Here is a 16,380-nt window from a genome sequence, read left to right as displayed (position 1 = left end):
TGGCATGTTTTGTGTGATGGTTGAGTCTGTTTGTCTCTATGTGCTCTCACAACTGCTTCCAAAGAACCCTTCCTTCAAGGGTGTGTTGTTCTCAGGTTAATGTGTCTTGAATGGTTTTACATTTCGACACAGGCATGTTAAATCTGTGGTATGGGACCGGTCTGAACTCTTCTATCTTTGCTTGTGAAGTGAACTATATTAGGTCTGTGGTTGCCTAACTCTTTCTTCCTGTGAATATCATCTAAAAGGAAACAGCTTTATGGGATGGTGCTCATCAAACACTTGAGGTCTTCATGTTTTCCTCCAAGGCCATATTGCTGCCTGTTTTTTTTCTCTGTCTCTCTTTCAGGAAGATATGGATCTCTATTTTAATGACAGGGAGTTGGGTGATTACTTTCTTCATGTTGCTTTGGGGGATTGTGTCCAGTAATGCCAAATGACTTGCAATTATCCAATAATGATGATTATCCACCTTTTCTCTTCTCTCCGCCATGTGATTCCGCTCCGTATCAGGCCTCGGCGCTCCCCGGGGCATCAGCTTCTCCGATATCACCGCAACGTCTTCTATGGTCCACTGGACCGTTCCCCGTGCCAATGTGGACTCATACCGTGTGACATTTGTGCCCCTTCAGGGAGGTGAGTGCAAAGGTCAAGAGGACATCATTCCCTCCCCGGTGGGCATTCCGCCACATTGACGTTTGTGTACTGTGTGATTAAACCATTTTTTCCCATTTTTTTTCTATTGCACTTTCTGGCGATGAGGCAACATTTTTATCTGTGCTGTGTCTGTTCTCAAGGGAATTGGTGTATTTTATGTCTGTTTTTTCCTGGTTCACAGGCAATCCCGAGACGGCGACGATTGACGGGACTCAGTCAGAAACTCTGCTTCCCAATCTAATTCCTGGGGAGACTTATCAAGTGACTGTGGTTGCTGTCAAGGGCTTGGAGGAGAGCGACCCTATCACTGACACAATGACTACAGGTATGACAGACATGTTATAAAAACAGAGAATCTGATCATCATTATTTCATTTTAGACCAACAATTTGAAAGGGTTTCAGTTGTCACCTCTATGTCTGTTTAAATGCATAAAAACCTCTTCAACTATAAGAAAAGACTCATAACTTAAGACCACTAGCTCCCAATTTCAGGCCATTTTTGCGGTGTTTGCCTCGTATTGCAGTGGAGGTTGTGGGTTTTGCATCAGCTGACCACTTTTGTGCGTTGCAGCCCTGGATATGCCACGCAGTCTGACCGCGGTCAACATCACTGACACCGAGGCTTTGTTGCTATGGCAGCCTGCCATTGCCACCGTGGACGGCTATGTCATCACATACACCGCAGATACAGGTGCCTGATTCCATTCAAAAAAACTCAAAGTGAGGTTTTAGTTTGTAAATACATATTTTATTCAAGTTGAAGAAATGTACCATTATCTTTTCCTCCATGATGTAATTTTTAGTAGTAATACATTAGTTATAATGAGGAAGCCAAAACATGATTTTAGCTAATAAGAACAGCATATTTTACCACTACTTTTATTATTTGTGATATATCCTGGTATTTATGTATAATGAGGAATTTAAACATGATTTCATCCAGTCTGAATGGTAGATTTCACTATTTTTTACTATGGCTCCTTAAAAACAATTGATTAGTTATGTCATAATTAATCTGATTCTCTCGTCTCAAATGTTTTCTGCTGGTCTCCTGGCTGCAGGGTCCCCAGTGATTGAGCAAGTGTCTGGGAACATTGTGGAGTTTGAGATGAACTCCCTGAGTCCCAACACCCAGTACACTGTTAGCGTCTACGCCACCAAAGATGCGCTGAAGAGCCAGGCCATCACCACAGACTTCACCACAGGTTGGTGCCTTGTTCTCATTCCAGCAGCACATCTGTCTCTGTTTAGCTGATGTACGATAGTTTGAGAAATTGCACTGAATAGACACTACCAAAACTGTAGATTAAGTCAAAGAATTTGCCACACTCAGCCTTACAATGCATGCCTAAATCCTATTTTGGTATCAGATGTAGTTTTTTTCAATTGGGTTTGTGCTTAATCAGATAGATGAATTGGAGAAATGTCATGACATGCAGTTTAATTGCTTTCTGGGAATTGCATCCTCAGACATCCCAACCTGCAAAAATCCATTTCAGGGAGGTCCCCCCCCCCCCCCCCCCCCAAAAAAAAATGAATACATAAATATAAAAAAATACTTTAGCCTTCTTAGATACTGAAATAGTGATGAATAGCCTATGTTGTTTAATGGTCTCTACTCAGCACACCAAATAAGGAAGGCCTATAGTTAGAAATTGTGATAATAAAATATGTAGATTTTGGTTGTTTGGTCTTTATGTAGCCTTGGCAAATAGCCATCTAGTAGGCTAGTCCTGAATAATATGCACATGAAATGACACTTGTTAAACTCACCTCAACATGTCTTTTGCCATCATTTAACCCGCCATGGGCAATGCTAAAGTCACTGTTACAAACAGCATGCAAGACTATCGTTATTATGAACTCATATGAGACAAGGGTACACTTTCGTGTAGTCTGATGTGAAATGGGTCTTAAATGTTCCTTTTTGGGGGGCACTCTGCCTCTGCCATTAACTGAACTGAAACAGGCCAATCAGGATTCTCTCTGTATTGAACAGGCACGCACGCACTAGGCCTACCTCTCTCTCTCTCTCTCCATCCCCGCCGTGTGCGCGCTACACTCAGATGCACACACGATTTGACGTTTCGGTCTCGTGTGCGCGCTCTTGCTCGCTCGCTCTAGATTCCGGGAGATTTGATCTAATTTGCGGGCGTCAGGGAGCCGTTATCAATATGCGGGAGACTCCCGGAACTTCCGGGAGACTTGGGATGTCTGCATCCTTGACCTTGACATGACTTGATCACGCACATGCTTGTCAACATTAATGTGCTAAATTGGTCTGGACTGGAGGTTGTATAAAGTGTGGTTTAGTAATGCTTAAAGTCATATTCAATTTTACAGCAAGCTTTACGAGACTGCCGGAGCCAACAGTTAATAAATAACAGGATTCAGTAGGAAGGTTATTTGGACTGATGAGAGGTCACAGGAGAAGTGTATTTATGATTTATTTAGAGCTAAAAGCCAGCCACTGTAATGCCAACCAATTATGTGGATTCCTGTGACTGGCAAAACACAGCCACATCTGTTCCAGTGTCCCATGATGTTCTTAAGACAGGAAACCACCAGTGTTAACATGGGTTCTCAAGACGGGGAACCTCTGCTGTTGACTTACCCTTTGTTTATGTGTTTTGGTAAACCATTTCAGAGCTCGATGCTCCACGGGATTTGGTGGCCACTAACATCCTGACGGACACTGCACTGCTCACCTGGGTCCCCCCTCGCGGCGCCATCAGCGGCTACATCCTGACCTTCATGGCGTCCGACGGTACAATCAGGGTGAGCTCGAGTTCTGTGAGCTTCTCCATTCTGTCGGGCATATTAAAAAATAAATCATGCTGAATTGCTGTCTTTGAAAAGTAGATGATGCTTAGCCGGTGCTATGAGATATCCAAGCTATGATTCATATTTAATACGCTCTCGATAAGTGCAATGCAACAGTGGGATTAATAATTCATGTTTTCACAGCTTGGCCTAGAAGGTTACATGCAATCCAGCTGATTAAGAAGGAGATGATTAGTTTGACCTTTTGTATGCATGCACGAGCATGCACGTGTATGTGTGCATCCTCTCATGTAGTTTTATGTGTGTCTGTGTGTGTGTGTGTGTGTGTGTGTGTGTGTGTGTGTGTGTGGGGGGGGGGGGGGTCCTTTGGGGGGGACCTGCTTGCTTGTGTGTGTGAATGTGTGTGTGTGTTTGTGTGTGTACCTGTTTCTGTCTGTGTGTATTCATGAATGTATTTGTGTGTGTGTGTATGTTTCTGTTTGTGTATGCAGGAAGTAGTCCTCGATGCCTCTGAAACCTCCTACAGTGCAACTGACTTGAGCAGCTCCATGGAGTATGTGGTCCGGCTGCAGGCTGTCGCTGGATCCAAGAGGAGCCGTCACATCACCACCACATTCACCACAGGTGTGTGCTCACCGGTGACCCGGCAACCAACCCCTGCTTAAAACTGCCAGTGGTGCAGATTTGTGGGTTCTCTTTCACATCTGTTTGTGCCTCTGTTGTCATATTTATACTTCTCAGTGATTGATTTTTCTGGTTCCATTAGTTTTGAAGCATTCAGGACTGCTTTTTCATGTGTTTTTAAATATCAGCATTTTTTAAAATGGAGGATTTTTGTTTTAAGGTGTCTTATAAGATGTGACAAGACTCTGAATATATCTTTGTGTGTATGTGTGTGCCCGTGTGTATGTGTGCCCATGTGTGTGTGTGTGTGTGTTTGTGAATGCCTCTGTGCGTGTGTGTGTGTGTGTGTGTGTGTGTGTGTGGACATGCATGTAGCTGGAGTCCTTTACAGGTTTCCCAAGGACTGCTCACAGGCACTACTGAATGGGGAGAGTGAATCTGGCCTGTACACCATCTATGTGGGAGGAAATGAGAACCAGCCTATGCAGGTGTACTGCGACATGTCCACCGATGGCGGTGGATGGGTGGTAAGTACATGGCATGGTTTCACTGGCAAGAGACACTTTTCTATGAACTGTGCATTTTCACATTCTGTCTCAACCGCTTCTTCCAAAGAGCAATACATTGTGTCTTCAAGGCAAGAGAAAAATCAATTTAGCAAGAGTTACGTGCGTGGGCAAGAAACAATGATGAAACAAAATGAAATTACTCGGTCATAGTCCTTATGATGTTTAGTCCTTATTTAAATAAACCCGAGCCCAAGGATTGTAATTACAATGAAGTCGTTATCTTGTGAGACCAAAGGCTCTGTCCTCAGACTTGCCTATTTTCCCACCAGGTATTCCTCAGACGTCAGAACGGGAAAACTGAGTTCTTCAGGAATTGGAGGAACTACACAAACGGCTTCGGGGACATGATGGATGAATTCTGGCTCGGTGGGTCTACGTTTGACAGAAATAGAGAAATCTTCACAAATACAGTTCATGCTTGACTCAAGTACAATATTTATTGTAACACTTGAGCAGTATGTTATTCATTTTAATTCTCTTTTATTTATATACCATCAAAATGTAAGAATACATATCATGCACTATTGTATTGTTTTTCCTATACGTAAATAGCCTAGCACGCAAAATACTCCATTTAAGTAGTTAAGAGCAATCTTATTGCAATCATGTCTAAATCATGACTAAAGCAGTTTGATTTGTGTTTACTATATCTGTGTCAAATCTTCTGATCCACTTTCTTCCACATGTAAATATCCTTCTTTTCTCTGCTCCTGTCAGGTCTGTCCAACATGCACAAGCTCACCACATCTGGTCCGTATGAGCTGCGGGTGGACCTGAGAGATGGCACAGAGTCTGTGTATGCTTACTACGACAAGATCGTTGTTGGCGAGCCACGAGGCCGCTACAAGATCCAGATCGGTTCCTACAGTGGCACAGCTGGTGAGCCTTGATAGTTTGCATAGCTTCTGTAATACTCCAAATACTACAAATGATTTACTGGTACAATTGTCTTAGATTAGCGTATGTATAAAAGACCCATTTAGATCAAAATACAGTTTATGGACATTTTAAAGGTGCTTTGCTCAGCTGGTACATCTTACCTTCAGTTGACATAATTTATAGCCTACAGAATTTGCTCAGAATTTGTCCAGGCTTTTGTTTTGTAATATTCAGACTATTTGGTAAGATTTCACCCGCAGAAAATCTGGATATAACTTACATTCTTATATTTTTGTACTTATTTACATTACATGTTTCAGAGATAGATTTTATGCCTTGTGCTCATAAGTCATGACAAAAGAAGCAACACCTTGTTGTGTTATAGCACCACCCAATGGCAATATCAAAACACACAAGTTAGAGACCAAGTTAGAGGTCACACGCTCAGGAGAGATTCCTGATGTTAAGATTCTGCTTAACCATCTCTGTACATTTCAGGTGACTCTATGACCTACCACCAGAACAGACCCTTCTCCACGTACGACAATGACAATGACGTTGCCGTCACCAACTGTGCCCTTTCGTACAAGGGTGCCTTCTGGTACAAGAACTGCCACCGAGTCAATCTCATGGGAAGATATGGAGACAACAGCCACAGCAAGGTGAGTCATGAGAAATGTTAAGGTTAAAGTAGCTAACTCTTTCTACACTATTTACCATTTTGTATAGTTATGAATATTTACAAAAGTCGTATTTGACATTTTTGTGTGTATTTCGCTGTGGCACTCACAGTTGTCAAGTCGTATATGGAAACGTAAAATGTCATGTTTCTGTTTCCTCTTTTCATCTCAGGGCATCAATTGGTTCCATTGGAAGGGCCACGAGCATTCTGTCCCCTTCGCAGAGATGAAGATCAGGCCAATCAACTTTGGCAACTTAGAAGGCCGGAGGAAAAGATCGTAAAACTCACTCTGTCAAAAAACAACCCCCCCTTCTTCCTCAATCCCGCCCAGCCGGTCGCCAGATCAGCCTAGCTGGCCAAATACCAGACACCAAGGCCCCAATTCCCCATCAAAAACCGGCCTAAGTCACTATGGTATAGTCCTGACACACTCTATGGTGACCGGACAAAATGGGGCTATTTTTCTATACTGAAAATGTCATTGTGCATAAAACAGGTGGAGGGTTAACTATAGCGTAAGCCAAGACTGGGCTGGCGCCTCCCTTTCTGAATATTTGGGTTTACCCTGTTTCATCTCTGACAGATTTGTTTTTAATGTGTTTGTTTTCATAAAGAATTCCTTCCCATGGAATTGTTGCTGGTGCTTTTGACTTTTTGTCTTTTTGTGAGGTCAATAGATCTTATTGGTCAGATCCCATTAGAATCCTTTTGAGTTTTTGGTTGTTTTATGTGTACTTGTTTGTAAAATTTATTTTTTTTTCTTTAAAAAGGTGGATAAGTTTTGTCACATTTTTTCTTTTATTGAAGAGCTAAAATATGTATGATTGTCAATGAATGTACAGGGCATAGTGGCTAAAGATATTAAAAGCCCCTTATGTTTAAGTGTGACCACTACATCATAAAACGATTGAATAAGCAATTTCAACAATCAGAAAGAGAGAGAGAAGTCAAGGTCAATAAATATCTGTTGTACAGGGATAGAATTTGTGAGTCTTTTTCTGTATGTGAAGAATGTTTCTTTACTAAGAAAACAAAAAAATGTTTCTAAATTGATAGATTTTGTAGTCTTTTAAATTACAGAAACAAACCTTGTTTACCTTCTTTAACAAAGTGCCATGAACTGAATATTAATAAAGCAGTTGCAATAACAGACCACCAAAATGTCCATGGCAGACACCACTGATTTTCAAAAAGCCTGTAGAGTGTTTGTGTTTTCTGTAAAATGGAGAGAGAAAAATATCTGTATCCCTTATTGCAATAAAATACTTTCTTAAAAATGTTCTTTACTTGTCTTTATTGACAAAATGGTCAAATACAGCATTGATACAATTAAAAACTGTAATATGGGCTTTGAATAACATCGATAATAAATACACTTGAACTGAAAACGAATTTCAACACATAGAAAGTTAATATGGTTCCGCATTTAGCATGTAAACCCATTATATAAAATTGCACTGTGCCTTCCGTACATTCAATCTATGCCTCAAACCATGTTAAAACTTTCAACCCTCTACACATTTGGCACAAGAAACAAATAGGAAGAGTATTAAAAAGTACATCAGTTTCCATCTAAGTTTGGCATTTGTTGCTTAAATTGTTGCACATCGCTATATCATCTGTATCAACTCTATCTGTCATCCTATGACACCTATGAAAGGTTTTGAGCACTTTGATTAAAAGGACCTAAATATTTTGTGTGCATTTTGCAACAATAACGTTCACTACTGCAATAGGTATAGCATTTTTTAATGCCCCCCTTAAACATTTTTAAACCACCATGACAGCACAAAAATCAGCTATGTGGCTATATATCCATAATAAAAACATATATCACACAATTTCACTGAATAGTGTTCTTACATGTACTTGATTATAGATGCTAGATTAGCATATATCATAATATTAAAAGTATATATCTATATTATTCTTCAAGGATTACTACTGCTAATATTTCAAGAAAATATATAAGCAGCATTGTATATAATATAATAGTATAATATTGTGATATTCATTAAAATATAAAGATGTGTGTCCACTTTTGACCTACTGTGTAAGATCATAGATAAACACACACACAATAAAACATTATATTCGTTGAAGCTTCTCATGCACAGAGAAGCTTCAAGATCTGTCATGGCTGGTTTAAAAATAACCACCATTACATCAAAAGAATTTCTTAAAGCCAAATGGAATAGAAGCTAATCGCAAATTGCACACGTTGCTAATATAGACCACCCATTTTAACACATCACATACCCTTATATGACATCTCAATATTACAGTTGTAAACACCAGCTCACAGATCACCTTGCCAATACTCCTATCATCAAAACTAACCTACCTTTCTATCAAACTAGTTAGACATTGCACACGTGGTTACAAATCTCATGGGTTAGTTCCTTTCGAGTCATTTCCAACTTCCAAGTTTAATAAATCTTCAATAAAACTTCTACAAACTTCTTCAAACTTCCATCCCATTGCACTCGATATGTCAAATACGTTTACATTCCATTCCCAAATCTGCTAAACCAAGACTCCAGAAGAGAGCGAGAGAGAAAAAACAAACAAAAGCAACAAGAAATACCATCGCAGGAGCGCCAATACCCTGTTTGTCAGTTAAATGTAGAATGCCAAGGGATACATACTAAAATGGCGAATATGAAAGATATGAAAACCCTGCTGTGAACTACTGCTAAAACCCTGATAACTTCAAATGTATCTTCCACAGATGTAACAAACCAGCCCTCAAGTCTAAAACCACTCACTCACTGACTGACTGAGCACACACTAAATGGAATGTTGCCATTTACAATAACATGAAAGAAATCTACTCCTATGCAAGCTTCAAAAGACAATGGAATTTCTCTCTCAAAGGCCAACGAAAGAGATGCTAGGTTGGTTAACATGCAAATTGCACCTACATATTAAATCTGCCAATTATTTTTTTTCAGTAACTCCACGTTTCTTCTATGCAAATTGATGACCGCTACAATAAGCAAGCATAATCGAAATCACCCTCCAAAAAGGGCTGAAGTTTGAGACTTAAAAATTAGGGGCCAATCCATAGGCTGTTCCATAAACAGCCATTTCCCCCATTGGCACTTACAATCTGCATCCCTTTCTTTACATGGGTGCATCTCCACTAAATATTGGTCCTCCAAAATCTATTTTTGATATAACTGTTATATTTATAGAAATACTGACATAACTTCAACACAAATTACCCTGTCATACCAACAAGCAGGTACACAGCACCAGACAGAAACAGGCCAAGCTGACCTATTGTCACCGTTACTAATTTAAGCTTTTTTAAAAATGTAAACAGCACTGACAACAGATGGTCACTCCCTTCTAACGTGATCTGAAGCTGAGACGGAACCCTCATTAGGCCCATGTGCTTGTGAGAGTGATAGCCACGTGGACCTCTAGCTCCCTCTGGTGGCACGAGCCGAGCCTGCCATAGCATCAGTGCAGACATGCTGGGTCAGCATTCGCATGCAGGTGAAAGGGATGTGCCATGAACGAGAGGGCATAAGCTCTCGAGAAACAAAACAAGCCCCGTGCACAAAATACCCTGTCAGAATCACTGCGAGCGAGTCACACGACCCGCTCCGTTTACACAGCGCAAGATCCATTACAGAACCTGAAAACCACGAGCCCTTAGATTAGAGGCCTGTGAGATCCACGATGGCCTTAATGAAGATGGTGTCGTCGCGTATGTACGAGTTCTTGCCCTCGAGCTTGGACAGCGGGCAGAAAAGCGGGCAGCCACTGGCGATGTTCATCTCGCTCACAGGCCGCTGGAAAGAGGAGGAAGTGACATCGGGCCGGAAGGCATCAATGATGTGCTCCCGGTTACTCTGGTCCAGTAGCATGAGGGTCACCTGCAGGCAGGAGACAGACAGCAGAGCGATGTTTTGTCAGAAAATGATTACCCTTGCAAGTGGACAGTGCTCTACCCTTCAAAGGAGAAACACTGAACTTGGAAGAAAATACAATATGTACAGTAATATTGGTGTTTGCTGTTCAAATTATTCAGCCAACAACCACAAAAAGCTTCCCAACTTAAATAAAAAGCATTCCTCCAGAAATTCTAAAACACAAAACAAAATGAAGACTATAAAATGCTGAAAAGCTGAGGCTCTCCAAACAAGTTCGAACTCCAACTCTTTTAAAAATGCTTACCTTCTGGTTGAAAGGCCATTTGAGCAGGGCATCGCTCTGTCCCCTCATCACCACAAAGAACAGAGAGAGGTGTGTGCCACGGCCTGTCCCATCCCCATTCAGGTAGATCCGTAAACACATCTTATAGCCATACTTGCTTGTGTAAAACGCTAAGGGAGAACAAACACACAGGTATTTATTCACACCGAAAAGACACTTATGCCACTATTACTGTAGTTTCCTACTAAACACTGTTGGGATACAATCATACTCACAGTGGATATTCTACTTTACACTACAAAATATGAAAAGAACTGATACAGCTTGTACACTGATGCCACTCCTACACCAATACCATTGATTTATATAAATGTGAACACATTTAAATATAAAGTTCAACATTCGACCACATAACCTCTGTACAACTATATAATAACAACCATATAACCATACCAGGGGAGAACATGGCATGGGCGCGTCCAGCAATGGCATCCTGCCTCTTTTTGGTGAAGTCGGAGATCCTCCAGATGAAGACGCCGTCGAAGGTGGTGGCAGCCATCTCGCGCAGCCTCCCCTCCATCTCAGCCACGGTCAGGTCCTTCACCCCCACCGTCCGCTCCAGCTGCCGGACCTGAGCCAAAGGACGGGAATGTCAAGTTTATGGCCATCCACTTCCTGGCTGGGATACAAGTCAGACTCACCCTTGAAGATGTGATTGTAAAGTTATATGTAGCACATAAAAAAGCTTAAAAGCATAAAAGTCCAATTAGCAGACTTCACTTAGATCTGTCCTTCACATAAAGGAATTTCATAGCAGGATCTGGGCCTTTACATAAGCAGCAACAATTAACAGGATTCAACCCCCAATAGTTAGCATTGCGAGTGCTAGCCTGCCCCTTTTACTAATACTTTACCCGCAAAGCTGCAGCCTATATACTCTTGCACAGTATATATACAGTGTTTCCCACAGAATTGAATTCTATTTGTTTTTAGCAAATTAGCGCAGCGTGGTTATGATTATGGTTATGAACCAGATTTAAGCACAATTTAGTACAAACTGGAAAATCATTGTGTGGTGGTCAATGTTGATATTGTGGTGGGCCGCCACAAATAAGTCAATGTATGGGAAACACTGACTTACAATGAATGAAAAAGAGTAACAATGTTGACAAACATGACTCAAAGTTCAGTCCACAGGTAAAGGTCATCTCACCTCACTCTAATATAGATACCAGAAGAGAAGCAACCCATGTAAAGCACACACCTTGTTGCTCAGAGCCTCGATCTTGTCCTGGTCCAGTCGGTGCTGCCGGTTGCTGGCCTCGATGGTGGTGGCGAAGCGCTCGACCTCGCGGTTGAGCACGCACACCACATCCTGGAAGGTGCCCGCCTTCACCTCCAGCTCCTGGCAGCGCCGGCCCAGCTCCGCCACCTTGGTCTTCTCGCTGTGCAGCTGCAGCTCCAGCGCCGCACCCACCGAGCTGGGCAGCGGCGTGAAGGAGGTGGACAGCGTGGCGGTGGGCAGCGCCGGCGGAGGTGCGGCAGCCACAGCGGAGCCGGAGCCGGACGCCGAGGCTGAGGAGGAGGAGGAGGAGGAGGACGAGGCGGAGGCCCCCTGCACGGGAGGCCCGAGGATGGGCACGGACATGGCGCTCAGCTGGCTGACGCGGAGCTCCAGCTCGCGCAGGGACTGGTGCAGCTCGTGGGCCTTGTGCCCGGCCAGCTCCAGGCTCTGCGGCTGCAGCCCCTCCAGGCTCACCTTCATGCCCATGATGTAGTGCAGCAGCAGGTTGAGGTGCTCGTGGGCGCAGGCACGCTCGTGCTCGTGGATCTTCTCCTTCTCAACCTGGGTGGGGAGCGCAACAGTAGAAGCAATTACAACATATTCATGCAGGAACTGTATTACTGTACTGTACTGTGTCTAGTACTGTATTGTACTGTGTATAGTACTGTATTGTACTACGTTTAGTACTGTATTGTACTGTGTATAGTACTGTATTATTGCATTCTATCATTGCTTTGCTATTAAGGGTTTAGAGGATTTAGAGTATTCAAATGAATCTCTGAGTAGTTATGTATGCACCAAAAGTGAGGAATCGAGAGGTCTGTTGAGGGACTTCTGATTTATTACTTATTTATTACTCATTACTTACTGACATGTCACAGCCTACTACTTGATATCGGCATGGAGTTCTGAATTTGCTGCAAAACTTGATGTGGTCGACATACTAAAAGAAAGGATAAAGAACGAAACAAGTTATGAATATTCTCTCGACTTGACTGTGAATAGTCGCCATATGGTTCTGAACAGGAGAACGTTCTGTTTCACTTGGAGAGATGTTTTAAAAATAACGTTCCGAGGCCCCACCTTTTCCCGGGGGATTTTCTTCTTTGCGCAGCCTTCACAGATCATCGGATACTTGGGGCAGATCTCATCATGTGCCTGAAAAAAAAAGGACTTTGCTTTTAATGATCTCACTTCCTAGTCTGCCTGAAATCAGTGGACATGTGAAACAGATCATGTGAAACAAATCATGTGAAGGAAGCATTTATAAAATATTCAGACACGATGTAACTGAACACTGTCACAAACAGCTATGTTACTGATTTGTGGCTAACAAGCACAGAATTAAAATCATTTCATAAAACAGACAACAAAATCCATTCTTCGCTTGAGGTTTTACAGCTGTGGTTTAGTTGTGGTTTTACCGGGCCTAACAGCTCTAACAGCTCCCATGTTAAATAATGTAATGTGAAAGGCAGGCTTGTTATTATTTTATGCATCTCTGGGTACACTGGCTCAAGTCACCCATGACATAACCCTACAGTAAAAGCTGAAGTCATATCCTGCCAAAAGACACACCTGTGTATTGCCTCACCTTAATGTTTTTGAAATGAAATGGCTCTTTGCAGTACTTGCAGTTGAGGGTTCTCTCTGGACATTCGCGTTCATTATGCCTCTCCTGCTCACTGAAGCGTATGCGCTCCTTACATGAGGGACAGGGGATGATCATGAACTCACACTTTCCCTCGTGGCTTAGCTGAAAACAAAACAGACACATAAAACAGTGTACTGTGCTTGTGCTTGTCAAGTTCTGATATATATACTGTACATGAAACAGATGTTATCCATACAGTACAGTACAGAGTATATAGCAGATCAAATCATTTGCATATCAATAAATTGCAATATAGAACGTAACTTAAAAAAACCCAGCTAATATTGTTACGGAGAGCTAAGACCCTAGAGAGGAAATGAGATACCTCATATTCTTTGATGCTGCCCTTCCAAGTGCAGCCCTCGTTAACGCAAATTGCAGCAAGCGTCTCCACCTCTCTCCGAGCGGCATTGTCAGGAAAGGCCTGTAGACACACACAGGGACACATACACACACATAGTAAGGAGGGAGGCAACTTACTGTACATCACTTATTTCAACATCAAGCAATATAATTTTTAAAGTAAAATGATGACCATAGCAGAAAATATACGCACACAGCCTTGTTTGAGAATAGATGTGGGCTCTTCAAATATGTCCTCCTTGATACAGGCATTACATTTCTGGGGTCCATTGCTATTAAAATAAGAACAATTAGTGGCCATCTCAAAGTCATTTTATATGAAACATTGCATACACTACAATGTAAACCCCCACATATGCATGACACCATGCGTACACATACAAACAGACCTGACAGTTCTGTTGAAGCAGTAGGAACAAAAGCGATGACCACACTGGGCTTGGAATGGTCTCCTCAAAATGTTATGACAGCAGTTGCAAAGGTGCTTATCCTCCAGCGTATTTGCCAAGATCTTCTTGGGGAAGCCTGGTTTGTTGCTCTCCATTGATGAAGGAGGAGAAGGTTCTTGTGTTGCCATGACTCCCTCACTGGGTCTATCTCAAAACAATGAACAATGTCACCACACCATCAATGCTGCAAAGAAGCCTAAATTCACATTGGCCCATACTATTGCTCCATAATGCAATGTCATATCTTACCAAATAGCTCAGTTGAATATTGCAAGATGCAATTAAATTGTAGCAGCATGTGATGTTTATTCTACTCCACAACAGACAGGCTAGAGTTATTCAAAAACAGAACAAAGGGATGTGGACCTGTCTTTCCAAGCTGACTAAAGAAATCTAGCAATGTTTGGGTGAAAATTCAGATGAGGCTTCCATATGATGTTAATGACAAAATTGCATGTGTCTTTAGACTATTGCATTTATCTTCAGCTGAGTTAGGCTATAGACCCAATAAGTGCAGACTATTTTCTAGAAATCAATCATGCATTTTGGTTTTGCGAGTTTCAGTTCTGTCCTGTTGTTTCAGTAGGACTCCCCAAAAAGCACGACACTTAACCAGGTTTAGGTTACGAACGAGAAGAAAGCAATCCAGGCCGCTGGGGGCCACGTTTCTTTGTTTGTATTTTCGGCTCAGCCGCACCTGGACCAAGTTGGTGGTAGTTCGCATCACAGCCACGGATGAGCATCTGTTCCGCGTTCACATCATGTCAGGGATGCTTGTTGTAAAGCGACTGAGTCGCTGATCACAAAATTGTCGCCATGCTACCAAATGCACAATGATTTTTTACCGTTTGGATTTATGATGTGAGAATTCTTTCAACAACTAAATATGATGTTCAAGCCAGACTGCCACGCCCCTCGACATCATCAAGCTAATAAAGAACAATTTAGCCAAAGCTCCATACTACCAGCAAAAGAAATATTCTAACATTCACTTTGCAATAGCTTACTTACCCGCTCTTCAGTCTGAATCATCATTGCAGAGAGGAGAAATGGACAGCCCCTCGTCGCAAATATAGAAACACGATGAATGTTTCATTAACCGAAACGGACCGTGCCCCAAGCCATGTAGCATGGCTCTTATTGATAGCCTACATTTGAAGCAGAGCTGGAATATGTTGATTGCTTACATTGTTAGGAGCAGCGATTGCTCTTTCACAGGGTTACGTCATGATACAGAAGAACCGATAGGCAGACAGCAAAACAAGTCAGCGCACACTGTGGTGATGGCAGCCAAGTGCAATGGTTTAGAGAGAACAGTTAAAGGTGTATTACCGCGCCAGTGGTGCCTTTTAATGTCCATTCCATACAGAAAAACGTACATTGCACACCCTTGGTATGTTTCTTTCAAAGAGCCTGTTCACTCACCCAAAACCCTTCAATATATCCGTTATTATAGGCTAGAAATGTAATAAGCCTTACACTTTATGAACAGTATACTATTATTGTTAAACCCATGTGCGAGCCTTTCCACACAGTCAATTTAATATTGGTCAAGAGTTTTCTAAAATGCAGTATGTAAAGTTCAAAAAGAACATTAGGCAGTAATACAGTTAAGTTATCACCCAAACGACCTACGGCCTGGCCTATACTGATAATCTGTTTTTATCCTGCAAAGGCCTTTGTGTAAAACCAAAACCCTGAAAGGTTAGAACAATACTTCTAACATTTGAATCTTCTTCAAATCCATACGGTTTGCCCTTGTACACAAAACCAGTTATTATTAAGCTATGATGTTTGCATAGGCAACTCTATTAAAGCCCAAGATCATCTGTTTAAATGTATATTCAAGTTAAAAACAAATGTTGACTACCTGCCTTAAAACTCAGGTTTAAAAGTATGTTGAACTATTACCCTATAGGCTACTGTGTCCACATGTTATCTTTTCCCATTTTGGAGTGGCATATGAAAAACAGACCATATTCTAATCTAGCCTATCATCATTCCTTCTAAATATTTTAATGACATATATGCATAAGAAATACAGAAAGAAGGAAAGATGGCTAGGGGTGTGTGTGTGTGTGTGTGTGTGTGTGTGTGTGTGTGTCAGTTCATTCAACTTCATGCACAGATCTGGCTGAACCTGAAGCTGATGAATGCTGAATTTAAAACATTGTGCAAAAGTCCACCACGCATCGTTCAGCCAAATCTGCGCAGCGCTGCTTAATGTCGAACAAACCTAATGTTACCAACACTTCACCTGTAAAA

The 16,380-nt window shown here is 41.8% G+C and overlaps 2 protein-coding genes across 2 annotated transcripts in view; one reads left to right on the top strand and one right to left on the bottom strand.

The window, feature by feature from the left end:
* Positions 1-7,433, top strand: part of tnca (tenascin Ca) — a 39,310-nt gene extending 31,877 nt beyond the window's left edge. Inside the window, exons 19-29 of the mRNA XM_076284851.1 lie at positions 514-636; positions 839-982; positions 1,231-1,350; positions 1,721-1,864; positions 3,307-3,437; positions 3,935-4,067; positions 4,443-4,594; positions 4,906-5,002; positions 5,354-5,515; positions 6,014-6,177; positions 6,368-7,433. Coding sequence (XP_076140966.1) covers positions 514-636; positions 839-982; positions 1,231-1,350; positions 1,721-1,864; positions 3,307-3,437; positions 3,935-4,067; positions 4,443-4,594; positions 4,906-5,002; positions 5,354-5,515; positions 6,014-6,177; positions 6,368-6,478 — 1,481 coding nt within the window. The 3' untranslated portion in view covers positions 6,479-7,433. The remainder of the gene's footprint in view (positions 1-513; positions 637-838; positions 983-1,230; positions 1,351-1,720; positions 1,865-3,306; positions 3,438-3,934; positions 4,068-4,442; positions 4,595-4,905; positions 5,003-5,353; positions 5,516-6,013; positions 6,178-6,367) is intronic.
* A 2,432-nt stretch (positions 7,434-9,865) lies between these two features.
* LOC143122583 (TNF receptor-associated factor 2) lies at positions 9,866-15,218 on the bottom strand. Its single transcript, XM_076283377.1, has 12 exons — positions 15,127-15,218; positions 14,056-14,259; positions 13,860-13,938; positions 13,629-13,727; positions 13,244-13,405; positions 12,733-12,807; positions 12,518-12,592; positions 12,124-12,210; positions 11,629-11,823; positions 10,818-10,995; positions 10,386-10,534; positions 9,866-10,084 (listed from the first exon to the last, which is right to left on the bottom strand). The coding sequence occupies exons 2-12, from the start codon at positions 14,241-14,243 to the stop codon at positions 9,866-9,868; spliced, it is 1,506 nt and encodes a 501-aa protein (XP_076139492.1). The 5' UTR covers positions 14,244-14,259; positions 15,127-15,218.
* Positions 15,219-16,380: the final 1,162 nt, after the last annotated feature.

Source organism: Alosa pseudoharengus, unplaced genomic scaffold, assembly GCF_046254945.1.
Source record: "Alosa pseudoharengus isolate Yale_2024_CS ecotype anadromous, Long Island Sound unplaced genomic scaffold, YU_APseudo_1.1 YU_APseudo_1.1_scf_14, whole genome shotgun sequence".
NCBI lineage: Eukaryota > Metazoa > Chordata > Actinopteri > Clupeiformes > Clupeidae > Alosa > Alosa pseudoharengus.
This window is presented reverse-complemented; position numbering and strand designations above follow the sequence as displayed.

Bases quoted from the DNA above. Each gene is read 5' to 3' on its own strand.
- LOC143122583 (XM_076283377.1), bottom strand. From the start codon at position 14,243: ATGGCAACACAAGAACCTTCTCCTCCTTCATCAATGGAGAGCAACAAA. The intron at 13,406-13,628 runs GTATCTCATTTC...TTTTGTTTTCAG, and splicing joins GCAGCATCAAAGAATATGAG to CTAAGCCACGAGGGAAAGTG. The intron at 12,593-12,732 runs GTGGGGCCTCGG...CCTTTCTTTTAG, and splicing joins AGAAAATCCCCCGGGAAAAG to TATGTCGACCACATCAAGTT.